Genomic DNA, 23,271 nt, shown 5'->3' on the forward strand with positions numbered 1-23,271 from the left:
CAATGCTCCTGGGTGACAGCAGCACCCACACCCCAGCACTGGAGGGTCTGCACACCCAGCAGCCCCACAGACCCCCTGAGGGCAGAGCCTCTACCAAGTGTTTGCTGAAGGGATGAGAGGTTTCAGTGACAGGGCTGGCACACAAACATTCCCTTTCTGCACCCCCTGCAAAAGCAGAAATGAGGGAGAAGCCTGCAGGAGGGGGAAGGGTGTGGGAACCTCCTGAAGCTCCCATGCTCCCTCCTTCTCCAGGCTCTTCTCAGAGTACAAACACAGGAATGGGCTCTGTTGGCAACCCTGGGACTCCCTTTGGAAAGTCTCCAGCAGGTGAGACACCCCCTGCCCAGCACTGCTTTCTTCAGAGAGACTTTGGGTGGTTTCTGTGGGTTTTTTTATGGCACGATTCCACCTGGCAGCATCACCTATCACTGAGGACTCCTCTGAGCTCAGTGTGTGGCAGTTCTCTTGATGCACTTGAGGGACAAGGTGGCACCACCCTGCCTGGGTGGCAGAGGGGACCATAAAGCCCCAGGAAATTCAGGGATATCCTATGCTGTTGCCTCATGGAAGCTGAGGCTGGGAAGAGGGAGCCCAAGCCCTGCTCCTGCTCTTCTCATCAACCTTGTGACTCAACAGTCCCATTCCCAACCTTTCAACCCTGCTAGGAATTTTGGGGGGATCTGCATTCAACCCTCAGAAAGGGTTGGAGGGCTGAGGTCTACTCCAATCTTCAAAAATGGGATTATTTTAAGGTTCTTGCCTCACGATTCCCTACCCTGCTGCTTTCAGCTGGATGCATTCTGCTTCTTTAGAAGTTCTTCAGTCCCTTCCCTCCCTCTATGTCCATTTCAGTGCAGGCTTCTTTAAAGGCATCATTCTACTTGGGGTACAGCACCTTCACCAGTCCTGGGGTTATTCTTCCTCAAGCACCAAGATTCCTGCAGACCACCACCACTCTGCTGGCAAAAGTGCTGGGCTTTCAGCATTTATTTCTCATATTTAACCAGTGCTCAACAGTTCAATAGGATGGCATGCAGGTCAAGCATTATTTTTTTTATTTTTAAGAGGAGGGCTATGTGATTTCACGTGGCAATACCTGAAGTGCTATAATAGACTAAGAGCATCCACCTAACTCTACAGTGCCTAATTCTCACTTCTGGTGTAACTACTGCATTGTAACTGGACAGTGACAGGAGACAGGAGCTGCTGCTGGACTACAGATGTTGCTTCAGAAACCACAAAGATACACAGGCTCTGTGTGTGCACAAACACTGTAGCACTCTGCATCTCATAATACTTCAGCCCAGAGGAAAATCTTTTTTTTTCTGTAGTGGTTGTGTCTGGGCCTTTAGGTGAAAATCCTGTGCCTTGAGCTGCTAAAGCTCTTCCCTTCTGGGCAGTGGGGTGTGTGTTCCCCCCAAAATCTGTTCACTTTTGGCAAAAAGGAAGAAGGCCTCAAGCTGCAAGAACGAGCACCTGCCTTCCACAAGTGGTTTGGCTGATTCCAGGGCTGTGTTTCCAGTCACAATCCCACTGTATTGCATAAATACCTATGGAATGGAGATGGCAGTGAGTGGAAGCTCCCTGTACACCAGAAGTCATTTTGGCAGTGACCTAAAGGTTTCCATGAAACAGTGACACGAGGTTCAGAATCATCCTGGAGCACTCACAGCTGTGCCACAGATCCTGCCTTGGACAGGGATGATAAACAGACTGAAAAAACAAGCTAAGAACATGGGCTGGGTGTGTTTAGCAGGCATGAGAAAGGAGTAGAAGCTCATCTTCTGCATGAGGAGAGCTGGTATCATCAGTGAGGTGGCCAACTGGACCTCAGCGCTTGCCACCCAAAGCTGGCTGCTCCTGGCTTTGTTGCTGGGGCTCTTCCCAGGATATTGGAATTTCAACAGCAGCTCTGTGAACAATCAGACTACAGGAGGTCAAGAAAAACCTGACCAAAAATTCAAACTGGAGAAGACAACAGTGAAAAGTAGGAGACTTTTAAAAACTATCACCTGCAGGAGAGGTACATTAAAAAACAAAACCAAAAAACAAACCAAAATACAGTCAAACAAAAACCCCACAACACTGCAAGGGCAAGCAGCTTCCTTCTCTGGAAAGGGGGGGGGTTCTTCCATATTCCACACCAGGGATCTTGCTGCTTTAACCTTCTAGGCAAGACAATCACAGACCGTGCAAATCCTTCCCAAGGACAACACATGTCCCAGCATGGCCATCCCTTCAAGATCCTTACATTTGGCCTCAACTACCAGTGTGTCCCTGTGCCTTTGGGCCAGAATGGGCAGGCAGGCAAAGGGCAGATGCTATAGCACCAGTTACAAAGTTCAGTGCAGTTTTCAATGCATGAAGCCAAAGGATTGTCACCAAACTTGCCTTCCATGCAAGTTTTGCAAAGAGGGTAAAGCTACACTCCAGCTGCTTCTGTCCTTATGATGGTTTTTCTGCACTCACTCCTTGCCTGAGCTGTAGATCTTCTGAACTGTGGCACGTGTCAGCTCCAAATCCTCTGGATACCGAATTTCTAGCTCAGTATTTGCCAGGTAGTGAGTGCCACTGAACTCAGAAAAATAGCGGCCAATGTCGGGGTGAGGGATCTCCCGAGGCTCAGAGTTATATTCCAGGTTCTCTGTTAGGAAAGGAAAGAATCAGTTATCACCACATGAAATGGTCTGCAACAAGGCAAGGAATCCTGCACCTCTCTGGTCTGGTTTCTAGTCTCTGGAAACATTACCTCCTGCTGCTTTAAAATAAAATAAGACTCCAGGAAAAGGTGCACAGAGTAAGCTTGCATGACTGCTCACAGACCCTGACTTGATGCTGACCCCATTTCCCAGTGGGGTGAGAACTGTCTGATGCCTGAGACCACACTGCTGGTGCTGCAGGAGTGGCACAGAGCTCGGATCCCCCAGCTCTCATGGGAGAGGAGTTTCCAGGAGCCATTCCTCTCCCGTGCTCAGAGGTGAGCAGGCTGCAATGGGCTGTCCTGGTAGAGGAGACAAGTGCTTTCTTGCTCTAGGTCACCAGCTGTGGTTTCAAGCCACCAGGCTGGTGTTCTCAAGCCTGTCTCACACAGCAAAATTACCTTCTCTAAATTCAACCTTCCCCAAGTTGAGAGGAAGCCCTTAAGAAGAAGGTGCTGATTCTTTCTTGGGGCACCTCACTTCCTCCTTTGTACTAAAACAACACCATGAAACACAACACTTCAACAAGAGAGGACCACTGGCATTACAATGCAAAGGTAAGCCCAGCTGAGGGTCCCTCTGCTCCTGCAGTGTTTGCACAAAGCACTGTGCCTGGGACAGCCCTGCAGGAACTCACATGTGCATGCAGCAGTCCCCAGGTGAGGTCATTTTTTTTCCAGCAGAGTGCCAGCCAGCCAGGTAGGAAGAAAAGCTGCCTTAAGTCCCAAAGCCTAACAGGGAGGGGGGAAGGGAAAGATGGGAGGCAGGGAACATCACTCAGGAATAATTCCTCTGCCTCTGAAAATAATCAGCTCCCTCCAGAGAGCACAGAGAAGAGGTATTAATCCACACAGGCTCTTGGAAGCTGCTGGGTGGCAGTGTGAGCAGCCAAAAGCACGAGAGCTTTCTGCACCTCGGTGCGTTGGTGCAGTCCTGCAGGTCTGCAAAGAACCTTCCTCGTGCACTGCACCACTGCAGAAAGGACCTGAGGCTCCAATCTGCTCTGCAGTGAGCTGTGCAGGAAGGGAAAAGCGCAGGGAAGAGGAGCTGGGAGGGGGGAAGAGCCTGAGAGGAGCAGTGCAGCACTAGGGGGGAGCCTGAGGAAGCTGATGACTTGCAGTTCTCAGCCCCAGGTGTCTGATCTGTGCTGCCAGCAAGCAAACAGAACAGACAGGAGTGGACAGGCAGCCAGCAAACTCCCTGTGTGAAACAGGTGCTTTGGATTTAGCTACAGCTCAACATACAGTTCTGCAGAGAGGACTCAAAGGGTGGTGCAATTACCTATAATGAGATTGCTGTTATTTCTGTGCTGGTTAGATAAAACTCTGCATGCAGATTCACTTAAGATTCTTTCAGTAAAAACCTGCATCTTCTCCCCAAAATCAAATCAGTAAGTTATTAAACAGTCCTTTCCCACATGATCTGAGGATGTATTTGAGAGAGGATACTCCACAGACACAAAGATTTCAGCAAGCAAGGACAAACCATTCAGTTTTCCTCAGCAATATGAAAACATTCAGGTGCCACAGAGATGAGAGCATCAAGCTACAGCTTGCCTAAAATACACTGTGCTCTGGAACAGCCAACATCAGGCTTGTTTATAAACAATTAGACAAAAGAGATAAGAGATGACTCAGCCCCAGAAGCACTGTGGACAATTATCTGATTAGTTTCCACAGAGATGTGTGTTTTAATATTAACCCACTGCACTCAAGACATTTTGGGGTTTTTTAAGGCTCTCTGGGAGGTCAAGAACTGCCTAGTATGAGCCATAAGGCTGAGCTGCAGGTATTCCCAGTCCCCACTTCACCTTTTCAGACTACTGGATATAAAGTGACTCTTGGGACAGTGAAAAACACCCTCACCTGAAATCTACAAAGGCAGGAGTGTCCCCTCCTGTCAAACCACCTCTGGCCCACACCTATGGGACCAGAACGTATTCCACAGAACCCAGGAGATGAACTGCCTTTTGTTCAGCATTTCCCCTCCAGCAGGTCCCAAATCTTCCCACAGCAGAACACAATCAGGCCATGCAGCTGCCCTGCCAGCTGGGTGGGATGTCCCCATGTCACAGGGAGAAGAGCAAACATGAGGCAAAGAAACACTCTGTTTACAAGGTACAGAGCTACAGATGTATTTCCCTTTCCCTCTGAACCTCAAAGTGACACTTCATCCTGCATCCTCACCTCATATTCTGGCCATCAGACAAGAACTTTCTTTCTTGTGATACATTGCATATGGAATGGGTGACAGATTCCTGACACCTCTTTGTGCTTGCAAAGAGATGTTCTTTTTTGTCTCATTCTTACTAGAGGTGGCACAAAAAGCCACTCTACCTGTATTCTCTGGCACCTTCAGCATCTTGATGACAGCTGCTCAGAAACAGGCCATGACAAGCAAGGATCCTGTTCTGAGTTCCTGCCCAAAGCACAGCTGTCATTTCAAGAAGCAGAAGCTGCTGACAGAACTTCAGACTTCAGCACAAGTTGAATGACTTCTTTCACAAAGCAGTGACCATTGATTACACCATAAAATCAATCACATCCAGAACACATCTCTTGGGCAAGAGGAGATGACACCAGAGTGGTCCTTAATGTTCATTCCTAGCTGCACTGATTTCGTGGGCAGCAAACAAAGCAGGCACGAGTCAAGGTCATTTTCCTTCCTACCTCTACCTGAACCAACAGTTTATGTTTCATACTTCAAAAGGTCAAACACTTGAGCACGCCTTGCTCCTCATGAGCCCTAACCAGGGAGCAAACACAGGAGACTCACCTTGGGCAGCATATCTGCAGGAGCCATCCTCCACGAGGACGTTGTAGAAGGGCTGGTGGGGGCCATGGGGGAGGCTGTGGACGTTCATATTCCGGATCCACTCGTGCCCCATCATGCAGGCAGGATCCCAGCCATAAATCACACAGTTATAGCCATACCTAGTGAAAAAAAGTGCACATCAGAGACTGTGAAAACTCCAGAGATAGCTTTTTTTTTTTTCCTCAAGACTAATATAGCACAAACAGGATAGGAACCTCCTGTGGGCTGGCACAAGGCGGAGAGGAATGAGAGGAAAAAAAAAATCAATTCAAAGAGATTGTGTGTATCCATGTATTTTGAGATGTGGGGAAATGACTAGGAGGGGCTGGATAAACAGGAACAAACAGCTGAGAGCAAAGGAAAACCAAATGTGAGCAAAAGAGACAAGGAAAGAGACTGAAAGTCAGCAAGTGGGAGACCAGGAAACAAAAACCAGGGAGGGGATCAACCATCCTACTGTGTTGTGCAATTCCTGCTGTGCCCATCACAGGGTAACCCCAAAACTGAACTCCCAGGAACAAAGCCCTTGTATTTTCAGAATATTTGTGTGATTAATCGTGAGGTATCACAACTGTCACTGCTGATGCCTTTAAAATATGCTCCAGATGTCTTGCTGAGTGGGAGGAGTGGCTGAAGCAAGGCAGTGCTGGCATGTCATGCTGGCAGAGCAGCAGAGGCAGGAACACAAAGCCTCTGCGCAGTGCAGGGTAATAATACTGCAGGGAAAGCTCCCTCAGCTGTCTCAGAAACCTCACAACCTCTTTTGAAGTCGATTCTGCTCCACAGTCCCTCATTAACTGATTCCTGGATGTTTCTCAGAGCTCTGGGCTGTGGATATTTTACCTGTGTGATATATGATGACTCAGACAAGTCACCACACCAGCTCCTCTCTGCAGGCACACAGCAGTGAGTACACTTGCTCTCATAAAGGACAGGCAGAGCTGCTCCCATTTTTCTTTTTTTTTTTTTCCTTACAAGGTACGTGGCACAGATACACGTGTCTGGCATTTTCCGTTCCAGCTACCTCCGTGGCAGATAAAACCACGTCTCATTACTGTCAGAACAAACACTTCTGCACTCATTAGGGTACAGCCTGCTAATGAGGGGAAGGCTTTGAAGGGCTCACCTCTTGTGTTTCATAATCAACCCAATGGAATAGCAGACTTCTTTGTGCTTCTCATCTGAACGATGCTTCACCTCGGGTCCCACCTCCTCTTTCCGGCGCTCGATGTGGTCCAGGGTGTGCTGAAGTAAGTACCCCACAGCCCTGTGCTGGGATGGATCCAAGGTATGAATGTGCTGCAAGATGTCCAGAACCTTCAGCAAACCAAACCAAAAAGACAAGATTCAGAACAAATCTCTACAGCAGTCCCACCCTTACAAACAGACACGCTGCTGGAGTCAGTACCCAGACCTGGCTGTCTGCCACCCCAGTTTTCCTCCCAGGGCTGAAAACCTTTGCTCTTCCCACACATCCTCAGGAGCTCTTCATGCTTGCTCAGCCTGTGGAAATCACAGCCCCCTCTTTCTGGATTTGTAAAGCTCCCCAGTTCCAAGGAAGGGCACTGATGAGCACAGGAACTCCTCAAAGCCAACTCATACCCTCACATTTTGTAACCTCTGAGAACTGAGGAGACTGTTCTGAGGTTCCTGAAATGGTCAGAGCGCTGCTGTTGCTCTCCCACATTGCTGCTCTGAGCTGATTCCTCACTTCTGCTGAACTTGAGAACAAACAGTTTAGTTTGAAAGAGCTCCTCAGCATCCATGTGGGAGCCATAGGGCAGCTCAGAAGGAAATGTCAATAACCTCTGTGATGGGGTATCATGAAATGGTCAACAACAGAGATCCTTCTTGTCTCAGGATGAGTAAACACTAACTTAAAAAGCCCTCTCAAAGCAGCAAACCCTGTAGATCCAGAATACCAGAACACCCTCTGGCACACTATCACAGCATCTGCTGCCAAGTCTGGAGCCAGGCAATGCATGTTTTAACCTATTTTTTTTTTTCCATCTCTTCTTATCAAAGCTGTTGTCTCAACATGCTGGGAAAAGACAGATACACCTGTCCCAGCATCAAATACCTCAAGAGCTGAGGCAACGTGACAAGTTTTAACACCTGGCAAAAAGGGCTGTCTCAATCTCATGGTGGAAGTTTTGGTCAACCCTAAGGTCAGAGCAGCAGCAGAAGACAAACAGAAATCTCAGGCTATTGAGCCTGAACATCAGCCAAGAGGTCAAGACAATAAATTCAAGAAAAAAGCAAACAGTTGAGTAACAAGGTATGAGAAGAAGAAACACAGTTCAGGCTTCTTGGCCATTTTAATTTCCTGGCTGGCATCTTAAGGATGTGAAAATCCTGGAAAATTCACTCTGTCAGACACAGAGTCTCTGTGGCTCACTGCAACCCTACCTGATAGCCTGGAACAACTGGAGGCAATACTGAAAACTCCACATTTGCACATTTTCATTGCAGCTCTCTGCACATAACATGGTGCAGAGAAACTCCATGTAAGACACAGCTGTGGGATTGTATTATTTGTTATGAGGAGCAGCAAATGCAATTATGGAAAGCCCAGGTGCTTTTCAAGCACATTGCTGAGTGCCAGAAAGGGGAAAGAAGATCTTTCAGTGTTCCACTTAGCTGTCCCCTATTTAAGTAGCTGGCATTTCAGCTCAGTGAGTCCCCCTCATACACAATTTCTTAGTTAGTGCTGTTTTTTCCATGGCTGCTGTGGGAAAGGAGCAGCAAACTTAGCACACTTTGGTCTTCAAAAGGAGGGCAGCTTCTCCAGCAGCCCTTATGTTTCAGTTGGTTTGTTTGTTTCTTGCTCTCCTGTCCAGCCAATGCTGCTGCCCCTTCACCCAAACCTCATGTTTGGAAGTGCCCAGGCACTGCTCAAGCCTGTGAGCTTCACTGAAGTAGTACATGAAATTCTGACTAGGGAACACCTCTCTGAAAATATTCTTCCTTCCCTAAAGGAAGGAACTATTATTATTTTTTTTAGCTATCCTGCACCTTCCTCATATTCAGTGAAGGACACTGGATGACAACCCAGACAAGTTGTAGGTCTCTGCATCTTCCTTCCCACATTCACAAGATGGATGGATTCAAGCTTCTCAGCTACAGGCAAAGCCAACACCCCGTCCTCATGGTTCTTTTTTAAGTTGCTTTTCCACACTGATTAGCAAAGGTTTCAGAGAGTAGTTTTGATCATGTTTAAAAAAAAAAAAATTTCCTCAAAGTTTTCTAAGTTGATTTTTCCTTTTACTTGAGTCCTGCAACTGCTTTTAGCACCACTACCACTATCTAGCCATAAACCAAAAAGAATGCTCTTGTAATTCAAGTCCACAATCTTGGCTGCAAGATAAACTGTCAGACTTGGGCAGTACATCATAAATTATGACTCAGACTCAAGGCTGCTCACAAGTCCCCCCCTCTAGGGCAGCCAGGCAAGAACCATCCTTTTTTCTCTGCTTCACATAGTAGAAATTGATTCTCTGAAATGTGATAACTCGATCCATAGCGTTTATTACAGAAGCAACTTGTGGCAGACTGTAATGCAAGCTGACGTAGTCCAAAAATCAATAGCTTGGTGTTAATAGCATTTAGACTGTCAGAAAACATATGACAGAGTGGTGAGGTACCTTTTCTGGCCAGATTCCCAGGTGGAAGTATAACCTAGCCTGGAGCATGAGATGCTGCACATTGTCTGGATACATGGCCAGGTATAGATCCAAGGAGTCTCTCAAGAGCTGGTAGGACTGATCAGTGCTTTCTCTGCCATAAAAAAAAAGAAACTCAGTTGTAAAGCTAGCTCTGCAAGCCCTGTTTTCCAGTGTGCTGATGTCTGGGGATAATCACAAAAAATGCTGCTAGAGGTACAGGCATGCTCATCCAGTGAGGGTGACTCTGGGACAGGCTGTCACTCACCACATCCTCTGCAGGAAATGCTACACAGCTCATCCCTGGGCTCTGTCCTCCTTCTCTACTGGCATTCCAAACAACCCTACATAGAGAATTCCAACTCCCCACGCCATTTTCTTGGAGATTCCCCAGGCAAGGAGGTTGGAAATAAATGATCTTTAAGGTCCTTTCTGACCCAAACTGTTCTATGATTCTGTGACTCCTTTTGAAATCTGCTTTTTTTCCTCCAGCTTAATTACACCTGATGCAATCTTTTCACTCTGTGATTCTTCTCAATGGTCACTTGGGAAAGTGACTGTCAGGGACATCTGCAAATCAAACCAGATTTTCTACAAACCTTTGAAACTGCTCTTTGAGTATGGGGTTATCAGACCATAAGGCAGGTTTCTGCTTCTCAGGGAAGACTGCACAGCCCCTGTCAGCTTTCCACAAGGAATAAAACAAAAAAATGATCTGTTTTCCTCAGGGGAACTGCTAAATATTCCTGTTTCCACACAAGACTGCTGCAGGTGACTAAAAGCAACCAGACAATACAGTGTGACACATGGAGTTTTCAAGATCCTCTGGGGTGACTGCCACCTCTTTAAAGCACTGACTCCCACACTGGGAAGCAGCAGTTTCAGATATGCAGATTTTCATACCCTGGGCCCTTGCAGGGCAGAGGATTCTCAACTCACCTCTTGCCAAGGTTCAAAAGGTTTCCCACCATCCGTTGCAAGACCTCTTTTGAAGTCACCACTCCATAGAACTCCTCTGTCACATGGTGCCCAATCAGGTACTCACACTCCTTCACTGTCAGCTGCTTCCCCTTCCCAAAGGCATCGATGTAGGTGTAGTCAAAAATATCTGTGCTCCTAAAAAACAACAAGGAAATTAAATTGTCATGATGTGTCTCATGGTAAAACAGCATTTCCTATGTTTTCCCTCAGCACTTTGAAGCTGGTTTGTAAAACAAGACTCATTCAGACCTCAGCTCCCTCCTAAAGAGAGATCACCTGGTACCTTCTGCCTCTGCTCTGAGCTTCTTGTTCAGATAAACACATATAGGAGAAGACAGAGAAACTACAGGGCTTTTCACTCCATTATATCAGTTTTTTTTCTTCTGATATTTTAGGTTTGCTGCATCTATTCCTAGACTACATTATGACACTGCACTGGAAAGTGTAACACAGCCCACACAAACAGCATCTTCAGATGTGCCAAAAGGGGAATGTACAGACAGAACCCTCATCTGAACTGGACTGCTGATGTCACTCACAAAATCCAGATTTCTGTAAATTGACCATGGTCTGGGTCAAAGATGCATCCTGCACTGACTCAAGAGAATTAAATGAGTGCACAGAACAGAAGCAATGGTCTCCAGCAACAGTTCTGTAGGAAAAGGGATGTGAAATCAGCACCAAAGGAGAAACATCACCTCACAGTTACTATTATTTTCTACTCAGGAAATCTGTTATCACTCAGCAGCAGCAGAGCTCTGGGAAAATTTCTTTAGAGGTCTGATCTTTTCCCCCATATAATTACAGGTGGAAAATAACACCACATTCTGGAAAAAGGCTGGAGCTGTACAAGCTTTCTGGCTTTTACCATCATGGATGCAACTTCAGAATTCAGCAGATCACTTACCCCTCTTTTCCTTGGCACCATCGCAGCAGGAAGTGGCTTGGGAAGTTGACTGGTTCCAGTTTGACTCCCAGCTGCCTGGCAATTGTTAAATACAGCACAGACAAACTGATGGGAATTCCTGTCCTGCGGATCAAAACCTGGGGGATAACAATGTGACAAAACCATGTGAAGTATTAAGAAAAAAACAAAACCCCAAGGTTTGGTTTTTTTTTCATTTTTTCATGTTTTTTTTCCCCTAACATACATGTACCTGGTGAATGTAGGAATTCAGGGAGTTATAGTAATCCAGCTCGTTTCCTTTATATTTTAACTGCTCATACAGGACACAATTCATAGCATCAAGTACCTGCCTCTGAAGCTCCACTTCTGGAATCAGGACCTCTCCTAAAAAACACATGCAGTGAAATAAAGACTGAGAAAACAAGTGTACATAACCCTTTTGCAAGAACCAAAATTCTTCATATGGACTGAGAACAAAAAGATTCATCTCAATTCAGACACTCAAGAGTGGACCAGGCATGGGAAATGTGCTTTCTCTGCTGGAGAAATCCAACTTGGCTGCTCCAGATACACAGGTACAGGCAGATCACTCATTCTCTCTTTGGAAGACAGCAAATGTTGAGGCAGTGCTGGAAAAATATCTGAGGAGCAAGATGCTGCCTGACCTGTGGAGATGTCAAAGCACATACCTTGTCTATTGCTGCTGACTTTGAGACTTCCAGAGGAAGAGAGGCTGATCCCCTGTCTCACAGCTTTGCTACAGATATATAAAGACCACTTAAGACTTCAGGGACAAATAGGAAGAAAATTCCCCTCCCAATCCTTTTTCCTTAGACAGCATCAGATGGACAGACAACCAAGCTTTTTTTTTTTCTTCCCCTGTGGCTAAAAAAAAGGCTGTCTCCTCAGTGAAGGTTTACACAAATATAAGAATATTCTTGCCAGGGGATAAAGAACAACAGCTCTTTAAGCTGCAATAATTCAAGAGCTGTTTCACCTTGTCTGCCTGTACCTAGACTTGCAGAAATGCTCTGCCTACATTTCTGTACAGTACCTGCCTTGGAAGCCACGCTGGGGTGCCTTGGATTTTTGGTCCTCAGGACTTTACGAACTTTATCAGTGATATCATCCACCTGTGCCTGGACACTTTTTAAGCAGATGTCTGACAGTGGGTTACAGTATTGGTCAATTAAAACAGCACCTTAAAAAAAAAACCCAACACATTATGTAAGAAACAGGACTTCAGGTTTTTTGCTTGGCTTAGTTTTACAGACTCTTAAGTTCCAGGCATGCAGCAAGCAATTGCAGCAGAACACATGAGGTTTTATTTTTAAATCTGCAGTCAGATATTGGATGAAACAACGCAGAGAATAAGGTGATGTGATAAATGCCAACTAAATTCAGTATTCCCCTCTCTACCACCTTGAAAGGGAAAGCAATAAATTGGTACATCCAGCAGGTATGCTGCTAAACCAGGTCTAAACAGCCAGCTCTCCAAGCACTCTGCATCTCCTGGCATCCTCCCAACTTGTTTCTGATTCAGAGCCTGAAACAATCTCAACTTTTGCTTCAGTTCTGATTTCTTCCTGCCATGTCCTTCACAACTCTCAGTCCTGCTCATCATTCCCTCTTAGGCTACATTCATCTTTCTCTTCCAAGCCTGCTCTCCATCTTTATGACAAAACCCCAGTGCAACAAAAATTTATTCATTTTCATTCTGCCAAAGCCTCTACTGTCAAACTTCTGCAGGAAAAAAATTGCCCTTTCTCAGAATTTTCTCCTTTCCATCCCTGTTACTTCCAAAGCTTTTGTACTGTTCAACCTCTGGAATCAACTGTATTCACCTGCAAGGCTTTTGCATGGATCATACCTCTTCCAGCTTCCCACACTGCTTGGTGAGCAGGTCCATGACCAGGGTGTGTTCAAGGGTTTGAAGAGGACCCCAAAACATTGGGGGTGTCTTCATTTCCACCCCCCACAGTGCTCTCCAGGCTGATCAGGTGAAGTTTAACAAAACACTCCCTGTTGGTGCTGCAGTAACTCCACAGCAGAGCAATGCATGTGGTTTTGGACCACATGATTTAAGTCACACAATCAACTGCCTCAATTATTTCCAGAAAAAGCCACTTTGGGCTTTCTCTCCTTGCCCTAACACAGTTTGTTCTGCTGTTGCCACTAACATGAACCAGCTTTGGTGATAAAGCCTCTTTCCTTTGACATTTTTGAGGGCTGTTTCATGAGGAAGGGACTCTTGTAAAGACATTGGCATGTTCCTCTTCTCCACAGGAAGCTCAAAGAAGAGAATAATTCACCAGACTGGGGACAGAAATTGAAGAAAAGCCTTTTCTTTCTTCACAGCAGGTGCACGTGACTGGACATCCATCCACTCCCAGCTTCAGCAGTCCAGCTGCTCCAGTGAGAGTCACAGTGCACAGGCTATGAGCTGCACCAATCCCCCCCCTGCCTGCAGCTTGCTCCTTGTCCTTATCTGAGAACCTCTTGAGAAAGGAGATAGCAGGGAGCTGACTGGAAATCACATCACTTGAGAGGCCCCGTGGGCCACAGAGAAAATGTTTCTGCAACATCAGTGATTCAGGATGCTGAGCTACTGCTGTTTTCCTCAAGCACTGTTCAAGACTCAAATGCAAGTGTTTGAGCTCTTTCTCTGCTGCTTTCCAGCTCATTTTCTCATGGGTGATTCTTCAGCACACAGCACTGAGAGCAGCCAACATAATCCTGACATTCTGACGCAACCCTGCACAACTCCTGCGGGCTGTTCAAAAATACCACCTGAATTCTGAGCTACAGTCCAAGGGCTGCTTGAAGCAGAAGCAAGGAAGGCTTTCTCCCAGTAAAACCGTGAGGGAAAGCTGTCATCAGGTGCTCCACGTGGGATTTTTGCCAAGACTTACCCTCCAAAAATGACTGCTGATCAGTGGGGCGCTGAAGATACTCCTTCAGATTCTTTAGTATGTTCTGTTGCCTCAGGAAGTATAAAATTTTCTTTGCATAGTACTTCCAGGTGAGACCTTTCCTGCACAGTTAAATACAAAAAGTAGTATAGTGCACTCAACAAGAACTTTAAAGGGTAGAACGTTTGATTTAACTTTTCCAGTGAATACAGGTCTTACAATTTTAAACCCTTGCTTTTCTAAACAAGTCTGACAAAACCCTTGGCACCGAGGAGTCAGCCAGGAAGATAAATGTGAAAAGGAAAAGTCACCAACAAAAAACCCACAACTTGCAAAACATTCTTGTGGCATTTCTGATTTTTATCCTGTCATCAGTAAATAATTTTGAGAACACATAGTATTGTGGGAAACAACACAGATGGTAATTAAAGTAGCTCCAGAACATCTGATTAAAATCCTCTATTTTAATCATAAAACATCACCCTCTGATCCCTCTCAGATCCCCAGAGGGACTGGATCCCTCTGGAATCAATGTTAAAGCATCCTCTCACCATTAGAAATAAACTGATGAGGGATATGGATGTAGAAACAACAGAACACACACACACACAAAAGGAAAAACTCTTTCTCAATTAACAAGAGAGGGCAGAGTGCCCAAGAAGCAGCACTGGAGAGCTGATCACTACCCAGATAAGGTTTGAAGGGGTCACCTGAAATACAACAGACCAAGTCAGAAGCATCAAATGTCATGAATCTAAGCAAGCTTTGCCTTCAGCAATGGGTTACCCAGTGCCTCACTCAGCACTTTTACACCAAACAGTTAGGAATGGCCCTATACCCCCCCAAAAAAACCCAATGGGAAAATCCCCCCAATTCCCAGCTCTGCCCTTGCCATGTGTTTAGAACAAATCCAGTTTCCTCCTTCAGAAAAAAAACCCAACAAACTCTTTCCCTGCTCTCATTTCCTCTCCTCTAGACTGGAGGTCACATCAGCCTTCTCCATCCTGCTGGACAGAACAATCAAACCTCATAACACTTTATCCTCCCTGGGATGCTCAATAGGCACAACTGCTTTATTGGGATATCTTCCAGAGAAATGATTTAGCCTAATGCTCCTGAATGGCAATGCCTATGGCTTAATCAAGGTGTAATTAGCATCAATTCTGCTTTATGGGGAAGCATTTGGCCAGTGCAAAGGCTCAAAAGCTTTTTAACCAGTTGTCAAATGAGAGATGTTTAGTCCCAGTTCAAATAGAGAAGGTAATAAACTGGATGGGAAGAAGCAGAAATGAGATGATTGCCATTCCAGTTCTGTTTTTTTTTCAAGCTCTACTAACAGCCCCTCTAATCAGGGCTATTAGGCTCCATTAAGAGCAATCTATTGCTGCTTCTTATCACAGCAGAGCCAGCAGGGTTTAGAGGCTACCAGCAGAAAAGCCTCCAAATAAAGCAGGGACCTGTTCACCTCACCCAGTGAGATGAGAACACCCAACCCAGGCAGCTGCAAACCAGAAGTTTGATTTATCTCCTTGGCATTTCCCCTCTCTGAAAAAAAGTACAGAGCTGCACATTTTGCAGTGGCTAAATTAAACTTAGTTGCTTATTTGGGGACAAAACTTGTACCAACCTATGACAACCTAAGAAAACCAAAGGAGGAAAAAAAAGAAAAAGCTGTAGTGTCATCATGCAGGGATGGCAGTGATCAGTGAAGATGCCTGCTTCCCTCCAGTGCTGGGGACTTGTCCTGCAAAGCAGATCAGCAAACTGATCCCAGCTTAAATGAAACAAAAAATAAATCAACATCAGGATGGGGACTCCTTAAGCCACAGCCATGAGAGATGAGAGGACATGGAACAAGTAATGAGAAAAGTCATGAACAGGCACAGAAACAAGCAACAAACAGCAGCACAAAGCCAGAGGAACTCCTTTGTTTACGTGGTTTCTTCTGGGAATATTAAATTTGTTCTGCAATTAAACACAAAGCAATGATTCCCAGCTTAAGAAAGGCTGGGGATGTTATTTTATGAGACTGACAAAAGGGCAGAGGTGTTCACCATGGTCCTTAAACCAGTGAAAGGGGAAAACCCCTCCCATTTCTCATCCCTCTCTTTCTTACCTTCCTTCCATGTTAAGGATACACATCAACTCATCCTCAAAGAAATGACTTGGGCATCCCAGAGTCTCAATGTCACTGAATCCATCACAGGGGACCTGTCAGACCAGACAATGAATTATGCAGAGCACAACAGATACTTTCCAAAAAACCCCCATGATTTCATAAAAAGCCTCAAAACCAATTTTGTTCCATTTTTAAAAAAATTATGCAAGATCTTAAAAAATGCCCAGTTGGTTTTCAAGCACTCCCTGTCTCCACTTCCGTTCTTTTTTAAGTTTTGACTGAAGTGTAAGAGATCTTTTTGCTTTCAAGGTTTTCAGGATAGGAGACAGGCTAACAGAGTAAGGAAAAAGTGATTCCCTTTGTGCTGTATCTCAGCAGGCAGGATCTCTGTGGGATCTAGTGGAACTGGGTTGAAAGTCTCTCCCCCTCAATTCTAAGCAGTGAACCAAGCTGCAGTTTCTAACCCCAGAGGAGATGGTCCTAATTATTAGGCCCTTGGGTATTGCTGAACAGTGTCTCAGTAGCCTTTGCATACATGATTAAAACAAAAAGAATTTGGGAGCTTCTGCCCCTGGTTAATGCCCCAACACCTGTTTCTCCATGGTCAGTATCCACCTGCTGCAACCATAGCAGGGCAATTTAGAAAAGAGTAGCTAAGAGGTACTCCAAATACCCCACCTACCCTTTTTTTTAAGGGGTGAAAACCTAGGTGCCAACCCTTGCTCAAAAGGAGGTTAAGATGATTTCAGCTGGGGACCTCCTACATCTCAGGGGAATTCACTACTGGACCACAAGATATCTGCACAGAGGAGTGGTTATCCTGTGGCTCCTGTGTGTACTTTTTAATTCTGCCAAAGTTACAGGCAGTCTTTATGCCTGTTCCACAGAATTTCAGGTGGACCCAAATTGTACTGCTAGCCAAAACCCACAGCCACCATCTAAGCAAGCAGACAATAAACCAAGTGTTGCTCCAGATGCAGTAAGTCTGAGAAACTACATTTTCACATGGGATGCAAAAGCACCTTGGTGGCTTGGCTGGGGAAAGGAATGAAATAATCTCCTTCCCAGTTCACTCAGTAGTGCTGTGGTCCTGTTTTCAAATGCCTGCTGACAACTCAGAACACGTCCTTGTGCAGTGAGATAAACTCACAGGCTGTGCTGTGTGCCAACAAACTATTGGTCCTCCAAAGTTGCAAGAGTTCTGCACAGGAAGCACTGAGCAGAGAGGTTTGAAAGCTGCAGCAGCAAGAGCTGAATGCAACATGCTTTGGGCTCCAGGCACCTCTTCTGAAGTGTCTCTCTCCTTTTGGCTGCTGATCCAGCAGTGTCACCAAGTGAGGAAACAGGAAAAATTTCTGACTGCAAAATTAAAAACGTGAGGAGAGAGGAAAGGAACTACTGAAAAGCACTAAAGAAGCAGCCAGGCTGTTGCACACACGTAGAGAAGGTGACTTACATGTTCTGAGAAGAACCTTTTGGAGAATGAAGCTACAATCCTCTGGGCCTCCAGACCTGCATTGTGCCTTGCTTTGTACTCCTCAAGCCAGCAAACACTGTCTGTGTGGCTGTAGTATTTCAGCAGAGATGGCCACCTACACAGCAAGACCAAAGCAAAGAGATCCATCAGTATTCCAGCCTCACAGGGAACCCCCACAACAGCCAAACTTTGCTTCTTGTAGCCACATGACTTGAGAAGCTGAGACAATGCCATGGTACAACTTGAAATGTCACTGTGTAAATGAATCCAGTGGTGACTCCAGCACCAAAGCACAGCCCCAGCTGATCTCATCTGCCTGTCAATGGGTATTGAAAAATAAGCTCTGCTGAGGAAACCTTCAAGAGATTCACACGTGGGTGTTTCAGTATCTGAATATCCTGAACACTTCTGAGATTGCCTCCAGAGCAAGATAAACACAGGTGTCACGTTAGCAGAAGAGATGCAGAAAAAAAAAATCAATCCTAAACAAAAGGAAAAAAAAAAAGAGATGCAAAAAGAAAAAAAGAGATGCAAAAAACCCCCCAAAGTTTGATGTTCTGAAGCTTTCTCACATTTAATCTAATGTCATCTAATAGAATGTGAATTCATTGTCCTGTGTTCTTCCTGCTACCTCGTGGGTCTAATTAAAAGGATGCACAAAACAGAGCTCCCTCTGTTGCCCTTGCTGGTGGCATCATCTGCTGGAGGAAAACAGAGAATCCTGAAGTCAAACTGTGCCAGTTAAGTGCTTCTGCAGTTCAGTTTTGCTACAGGAAATAATTATTCTTTTACAGAAATCCACATCTGTTTGGTGTGGGGGTTTTCTGGTTATTTGTTTGGGGTTTTTGTTTGTTTGGGGTTTTTTTGTTTGTTTGTTTTGGTTTTGTTTTTTTTTTTTGTAAAGAAAGCTATACTTGCTTTACAGTCTGAAAGTCCAAAAGCTAAAACACTTCCCACAGCTTCCCAAGAAGGGCTTGAAAACTTAACTTCTGGTAATGTTCTGGGGGCTACCAGCAGCAGCAGCAGTAGCAGCAGCACCTTGTCTAGTGAATTGTCTAATAACATCTAATACTTGCCATACTTGTGTGTGAAATATAAAAAGAATCCACACAAATGGAAATATTTTGGGGAAAGAAAGCTGAGAGGAAGGCCTCATGATTTACAGGGGGGTTTACTTCACAGTTTGCAACTCTGTTAGTAAATACTGCCTAGTATCTTCTCTCAACCACTTGGGCTCTCTTTAGGTTACTTATATGCAGAAATAGACATAAAAATATGTATATATAACTTTATATATCCATACAGAGGGCAAGGCAAATGTTTACATCACCACCTCTGTGTAATGATTACACACAACTGACCAAAAGGCACAGTTGTGTCTGTCCACCCAGGGAAGACATTTTACTATCAGTTAATAATAAAACTACACTGCAATCACAGCTCCAAAATCGAGTCCCAGACTAACCAAACAACTTTCTGTTATCCAACAGCCTCTCTCCTGGTGGATCCCCAGGCCTCCATCTACCCCTGAAATGCAGCCACATCATAATAACAACTACAGCCATTTATTCTAGGATGAGAGAGACCCATTGCTGGGGTTGAGACTATACTGAAAATTTTAGGAAGATGGAAGTGCAATTACTGAGGGTGGAATCCAGCCAGGATGCCAAGGTCAATGTGCAAACTCCTGCCAAAAGTTCTATTCTCAAAGAGAGAGGAGAGTTAATCACCTCCCACATTCAATTTCAGCTGCTGGATCTCAACCACTTTTAAACTTTCAGGTTCACTTCAGAAATCAGAGCTCCTGAATTGGTGAAAGGCTCTGGCCAGCCATCCCCAGCCAGAGCTCAGTGAATGGAGCAAGCTCTGATTGTTCAGGAGCCTTTTTCACCCGTGGAAAGAGAATAATCTCCTCATTTCAGCAAAGCTGAATTTTAGAAGCCAACTGGCAACCAGAGAAAGCAATGTTGCTGCTTTTCCTCTGCCAAAACACAGACAAAACCAGGTAGCAGATGAGCCTGCCCCATCCTGGATGGGCTGGCAGTCCCCTGAGGAGCAGTGACTGAAACCACCGTGGCAGAACCAACAGGAACAATAACACCGAGATTCTGAATTCCCAGCTAAGCAGCAGCTTCAGTGGTTCCGAGACACCCGGGCTGCAGGTGCCCTGCGCCTCCCCGAACCCACCAGCACCACAACTGCCCCCGAAGGGGCTGAGATTGGCACCAACTCCCAGCAAAGCTCCCTGCAGCCCCTCGGGAGCTCCGGGCTCCCCCGGAGACACAGAGGGAATCCCGGGGACGGGATGGGGATGGGGCTGCGGGACCGGACCTCCTGCGAGCGAGGGGCCGACCTGCCGGCACCGGCACCGGGACCGCTCTGCCGGCACCGGGACCGCTCTGCCGGCACCGGGACCGGGACCGCTCTGCCGGCACCGGGACCGGGACCGATCTGCCGGCACCGGGACCGGGACCGATCTGCCGGCACCGGCACCGGGACCGCTCTGCCGGCACCGGCACCGGGACCGCTCTGCCGGCACCGGGACCGGGACCGATCTGCCGGCACCGGCACCGGGACCGCTCTGCCGGGACCCGCGGGCTCAGGGGTCCAGAGGAAGGGCCGCATCGCGGCTGTGCACGCCCATGCCCGCACAAGCCTTCCCAGAAGGGTTCCTTCCCCCGCAGGGACCGTGCGGGGCCGGGCAGAGGCGGGAAGCGCCCTGCCAGCAGCCCAGGCCCAGCGGACGGAGCTGAGGCCCGGCCCGAGCTGCCCGGCCCCGGGGCCCGCTGAGCAGAACCCCGGAACCCTCCCCTCTCCCCGAGGCGGCTCCGGGCAGCGCAGCCCCGTGAGGTGCCCCCGGTGCCCACCTGAGGCGGAACCGCTCCCGCCAGACCTTGCCGCGGGGCTGACACGCCTCACGCAGCCGCCGGCAGGTGCACGACACCCGCCCGATGTCGGCGGCTCCCAGGACGTCGCAGCAGAGGATCAGCTCCAGCAGCTCGCCTGGCAGGTCCGTCAGGCTCATCCCTTCGCTCTCAGCCTCCGAAGAACCCCGCGGACCCCCCGGTTCCGTCGCTGCTCCGGGGATCTCCGGGCCCGGGGTCTCCGCCGCCGCCATCTTGGCTGTTTACCTGACCCCCCCCCCCCCCCGCCTCCCTGCGCCGGAGGGGTTAGGGAGCGTCTGCCGTTTCCGGCGCGGAGCGAAAGCGAAGGAACGGCTCCGGGGAGCGTCTGCCAAGTGCCGGCGGTGCCGCGAAGCGAAACATCGCTCGTTTCTTGCGGGCGCTAAGGGAGCGTCTGACAAGTGCCGGGCGCACAGCCCCGCGCGCAGCCTCGCCAGGCCCTGGGCAGCGGCGGCGGCTTAGGGAGCGTCTGCAAAGTTGCAATCGCCGAGAGAGGCGTCGGTCCCTAGAACGGGTGGGACCCCCAGCCCCGCAGGAAGGGACTCGGAGCGACCCTGCGGCCCGGGGCTGCACGGAGCCGGGTGGGTGCAAGTGGCTTCTGTCCATCTCCCCGGGGCTAACAGGGGCTGGGAGGACAGAGCTGGAGCAGTAGAACTGCCACCACAGTGTCGGTGGTGGCATCTGACCTGAAAGTGCCACCGTGCCAGCAGTAGCACCGTGCCGGTGGTCTCTGAGGTCACTGCCATGCCTGAGGTCACACCGTGGTGGTCTCTGGGGTAACACCGTTGTGGTCTCTGAGGTGACACCGTGGTGGTCTCCGGGGTCCCACCACAGCCACGTCTGGGGTGACACAGCCGCTGTGCCCGGGGTGTAGCTGCAGCAGTTTCTGAGGTCAAACTCCTGCCATGTGCCAGGTGATGTGTCCTGGTTTGAGCCAGGATAAAGGTGATTTTCTGTCTTGCACTTTTGCTTTCAGCTCAGCCTCTTGTAAGCAGCTGCACTTGCTGAAATTAACAGCCAGTTTCTCAGGCAGTGTCTGCTGCTGGGACTGATAACACTTGATGTTTATAGTTACAGCTGGAGACTGGTGTGCAGAGCCAAGGACACTGCTCAGCTCTGAGGAACATTTTGCCTTCGGGAAGGAGAGAACGAGTGGAAAGGTCACACTTGCAACCCTCCTTTGGGGAGAAAGGGACAAGATAGACACCAAAATTGACCAAACAGAGGATTCCATCCCATACACCTCATACTCAGTATAAATTTGAGTGATCAGGAGGGTCAAACCCCTTCCTGCTTCCCCTTCTTCCCCTCTCCCTGTTTGCTTCAGCATCCTGGGAGGATTCCATCCCTTCCTCTGCCTGTGCTCCTGATCCATCCCAGCCTGAATCTCTGTGTTCCTGCCTCCAGCTCCCGAGCACTGCTGACCCCAGGATTCCAGCCTGGACTTTCCTAGGGCTGCCCTGCAGCCTCGGTGGTGACGTGAGAGTTATTGGGAGAGAGGGGAGAAGAACGTGGGATCAATTTTCCTGTATATTTGTATAGGTTTAGTAATTTTTCCTTTTTATCATTGCTGCTTCATTAAAGCTGTGTAGTTTAGTTTCCATAAGTCTCTCTCCCTTATTCCCTCTCCTTCTTTTATCTGGGAGGAGAAGGGGATAAATAGACAGCATCTGTTATTTGGTTTAATAGCCAGGCCAGTGTTAATCCCTGGCACCAGGGCAGCCAGGTTCCCTCCTGCCTTTCACCCTCTCTCCCCCCCTGGCAGCCACCTTGGGGTCTTTCTGCCCTTGTCACACCCATGCCCACCCATCTCAACAGAGGCAGATCAGTGTCCCCTTTCCAGCTCTCCCTTCCCATGGAACAAACCCTGTTCTGACCCATTCTCCTGGCTACCCATGGCCACTCTTTTTTGCTCAGATCCTGCCTGGAGTTGGGGTCCTGCAGTGTTCCTCAGGCTCTGGGCTGTGTGCAAGCAACTCTTCTCCCTGGACTGGAGCAGATTCCTGGTGGCCCTGGCACCCGTGGTGTGACACATGTCATGCTGTGACTCAAGCAACCTCTCAGGAAGGTATTTGTGGTATATGTGTCTTGCAGATCAAGAGATAACTCTGACTGATGCCACCATTTCTATTTATAGTGCTCTGCCATCACAGGTAGTCAGCCAGGCAGAGGTACCAGGAGTGACTTTTCAGCTTTAAAAACCCCAGAAATAAGAACGAAATCTTCTGGATTTTTTTTTTTTAATTTTTTTTTTTTTATTTGGACTGTAATGCAAACAGGCATAAGTATTCCATAAAATCGGGAGATGGGAACTATACAGGAAGAGGTGCATGCTCTAGAACAGTGTGTGGATATCTTGCGAACAGAGCCAGAGTCAGTCCGAGAGAGGGGGCTGGAGGACATCGTACGAATGGCAGAGATTTTAGCAGCATCGAGAGCTCGGAGGTAGGGGAAAACCAGGTTTCTGACCGCCTAAAAGCACTGCTATGCTCCAACACTGGCTCAGCCCTGCTCCCACCATCCCCACCCCTGTGCTCCTCAGTAGAAACCTGCCTTAGGACCGCAGGAAAAGGCTGCACAACCAGCTCACCCCCCACCCCCTCCACACCGATGGGATGCAAAGTGAGAGCAAAGCCAATGTGCCAGCCTTAAATCCTGGCATCCCTTCATCAAATAAATGAAGGCACAGTGACATGAGGAGGTGCTGAGGGGAGGAGGGAGGAGCAGGAGGACCAGAGAGCAGCGAGGGGTTGGAGTCCCGCCTGGCAGAGCAGAATTCATTTACTCACGGCTGAAG

At 47.7% G+C, this 23,271-nt stretch overlaps 1 protein-coding gene across 1 annotated transcript; it reads right to left on the reverse strand.

Annotated features, from left to right (window-relative positions):
* Positions 1–967: 967 nt before the first annotated feature.
* Positions 968–20,906, reverse strand: FBXO21 (F-box protein 21). Its single transcript, XM_030460607.1, has 12 exons — positions 20,439–20,906; positions 17,551–17,686; positions 16,092–16,186; positions 13,976–14,097; positions 12,118–12,264; positions 11,314–11,447; positions 11,064–11,200; positions 10,115–10,291; positions 9,158–9,290; positions 6,640–6,830; positions 5,475–5,632; positions 968–2,644 (listed from the first exon to the last, which is right to left on the reverse strand). The coding sequence occupies exons 1-12, from the start codon at positions 20,687–20,689 to the stop codon at positions 2,466–2,468; spliced, it is 1,860 nt and encodes a 619-aa protein (XP_030316467.1). The 5' UTR covers positions 20,690–20,906; the 3' UTR covers positions 968–2,465.
* Positions 20,907–23,271: the final 2,365 nt, after the last annotated feature.

Source organism: Calypte anna, chromosome 15 (genome assembly GCF_003957555.1).
Source record: "Calypte anna isolate BGI_N300 chromosome 15, bCalAnn1_v1.p, whole genome shotgun sequence".
In the NCBI taxonomy this organism is placed as follows: Eukaryota; Metazoa; Chordata; class Aves; order Apodiformes; family Trochilidae; genus Calypte; species Calypte anna.

Excerpts from the sequence above, each read along its gene's own strand:
- FBXO21 (XM_030460607.1), bottom strand. The coding sequence starts at position 20,689 with ATGGCGGCGGCGGAGACCCCGGGCCCGGAGATCCCCGGAGCAGCGACG. Across the intron at positions 12,265-13,975 it reads TCAGCAGTCATTTTTGGAGG|GTGCTGTTTTAATTGACCAA; the intron begins GTAAGTCTTGGC and ends TTTTTTTTTAAG. Across the intron at positions 5,633-6,639 it reads TTGATTATGAAACACAAGAG|GTATGGCTATAACTGTGTGA; the intron begins GTGAGCCCTTCA and ends TTTTTTCACTAG.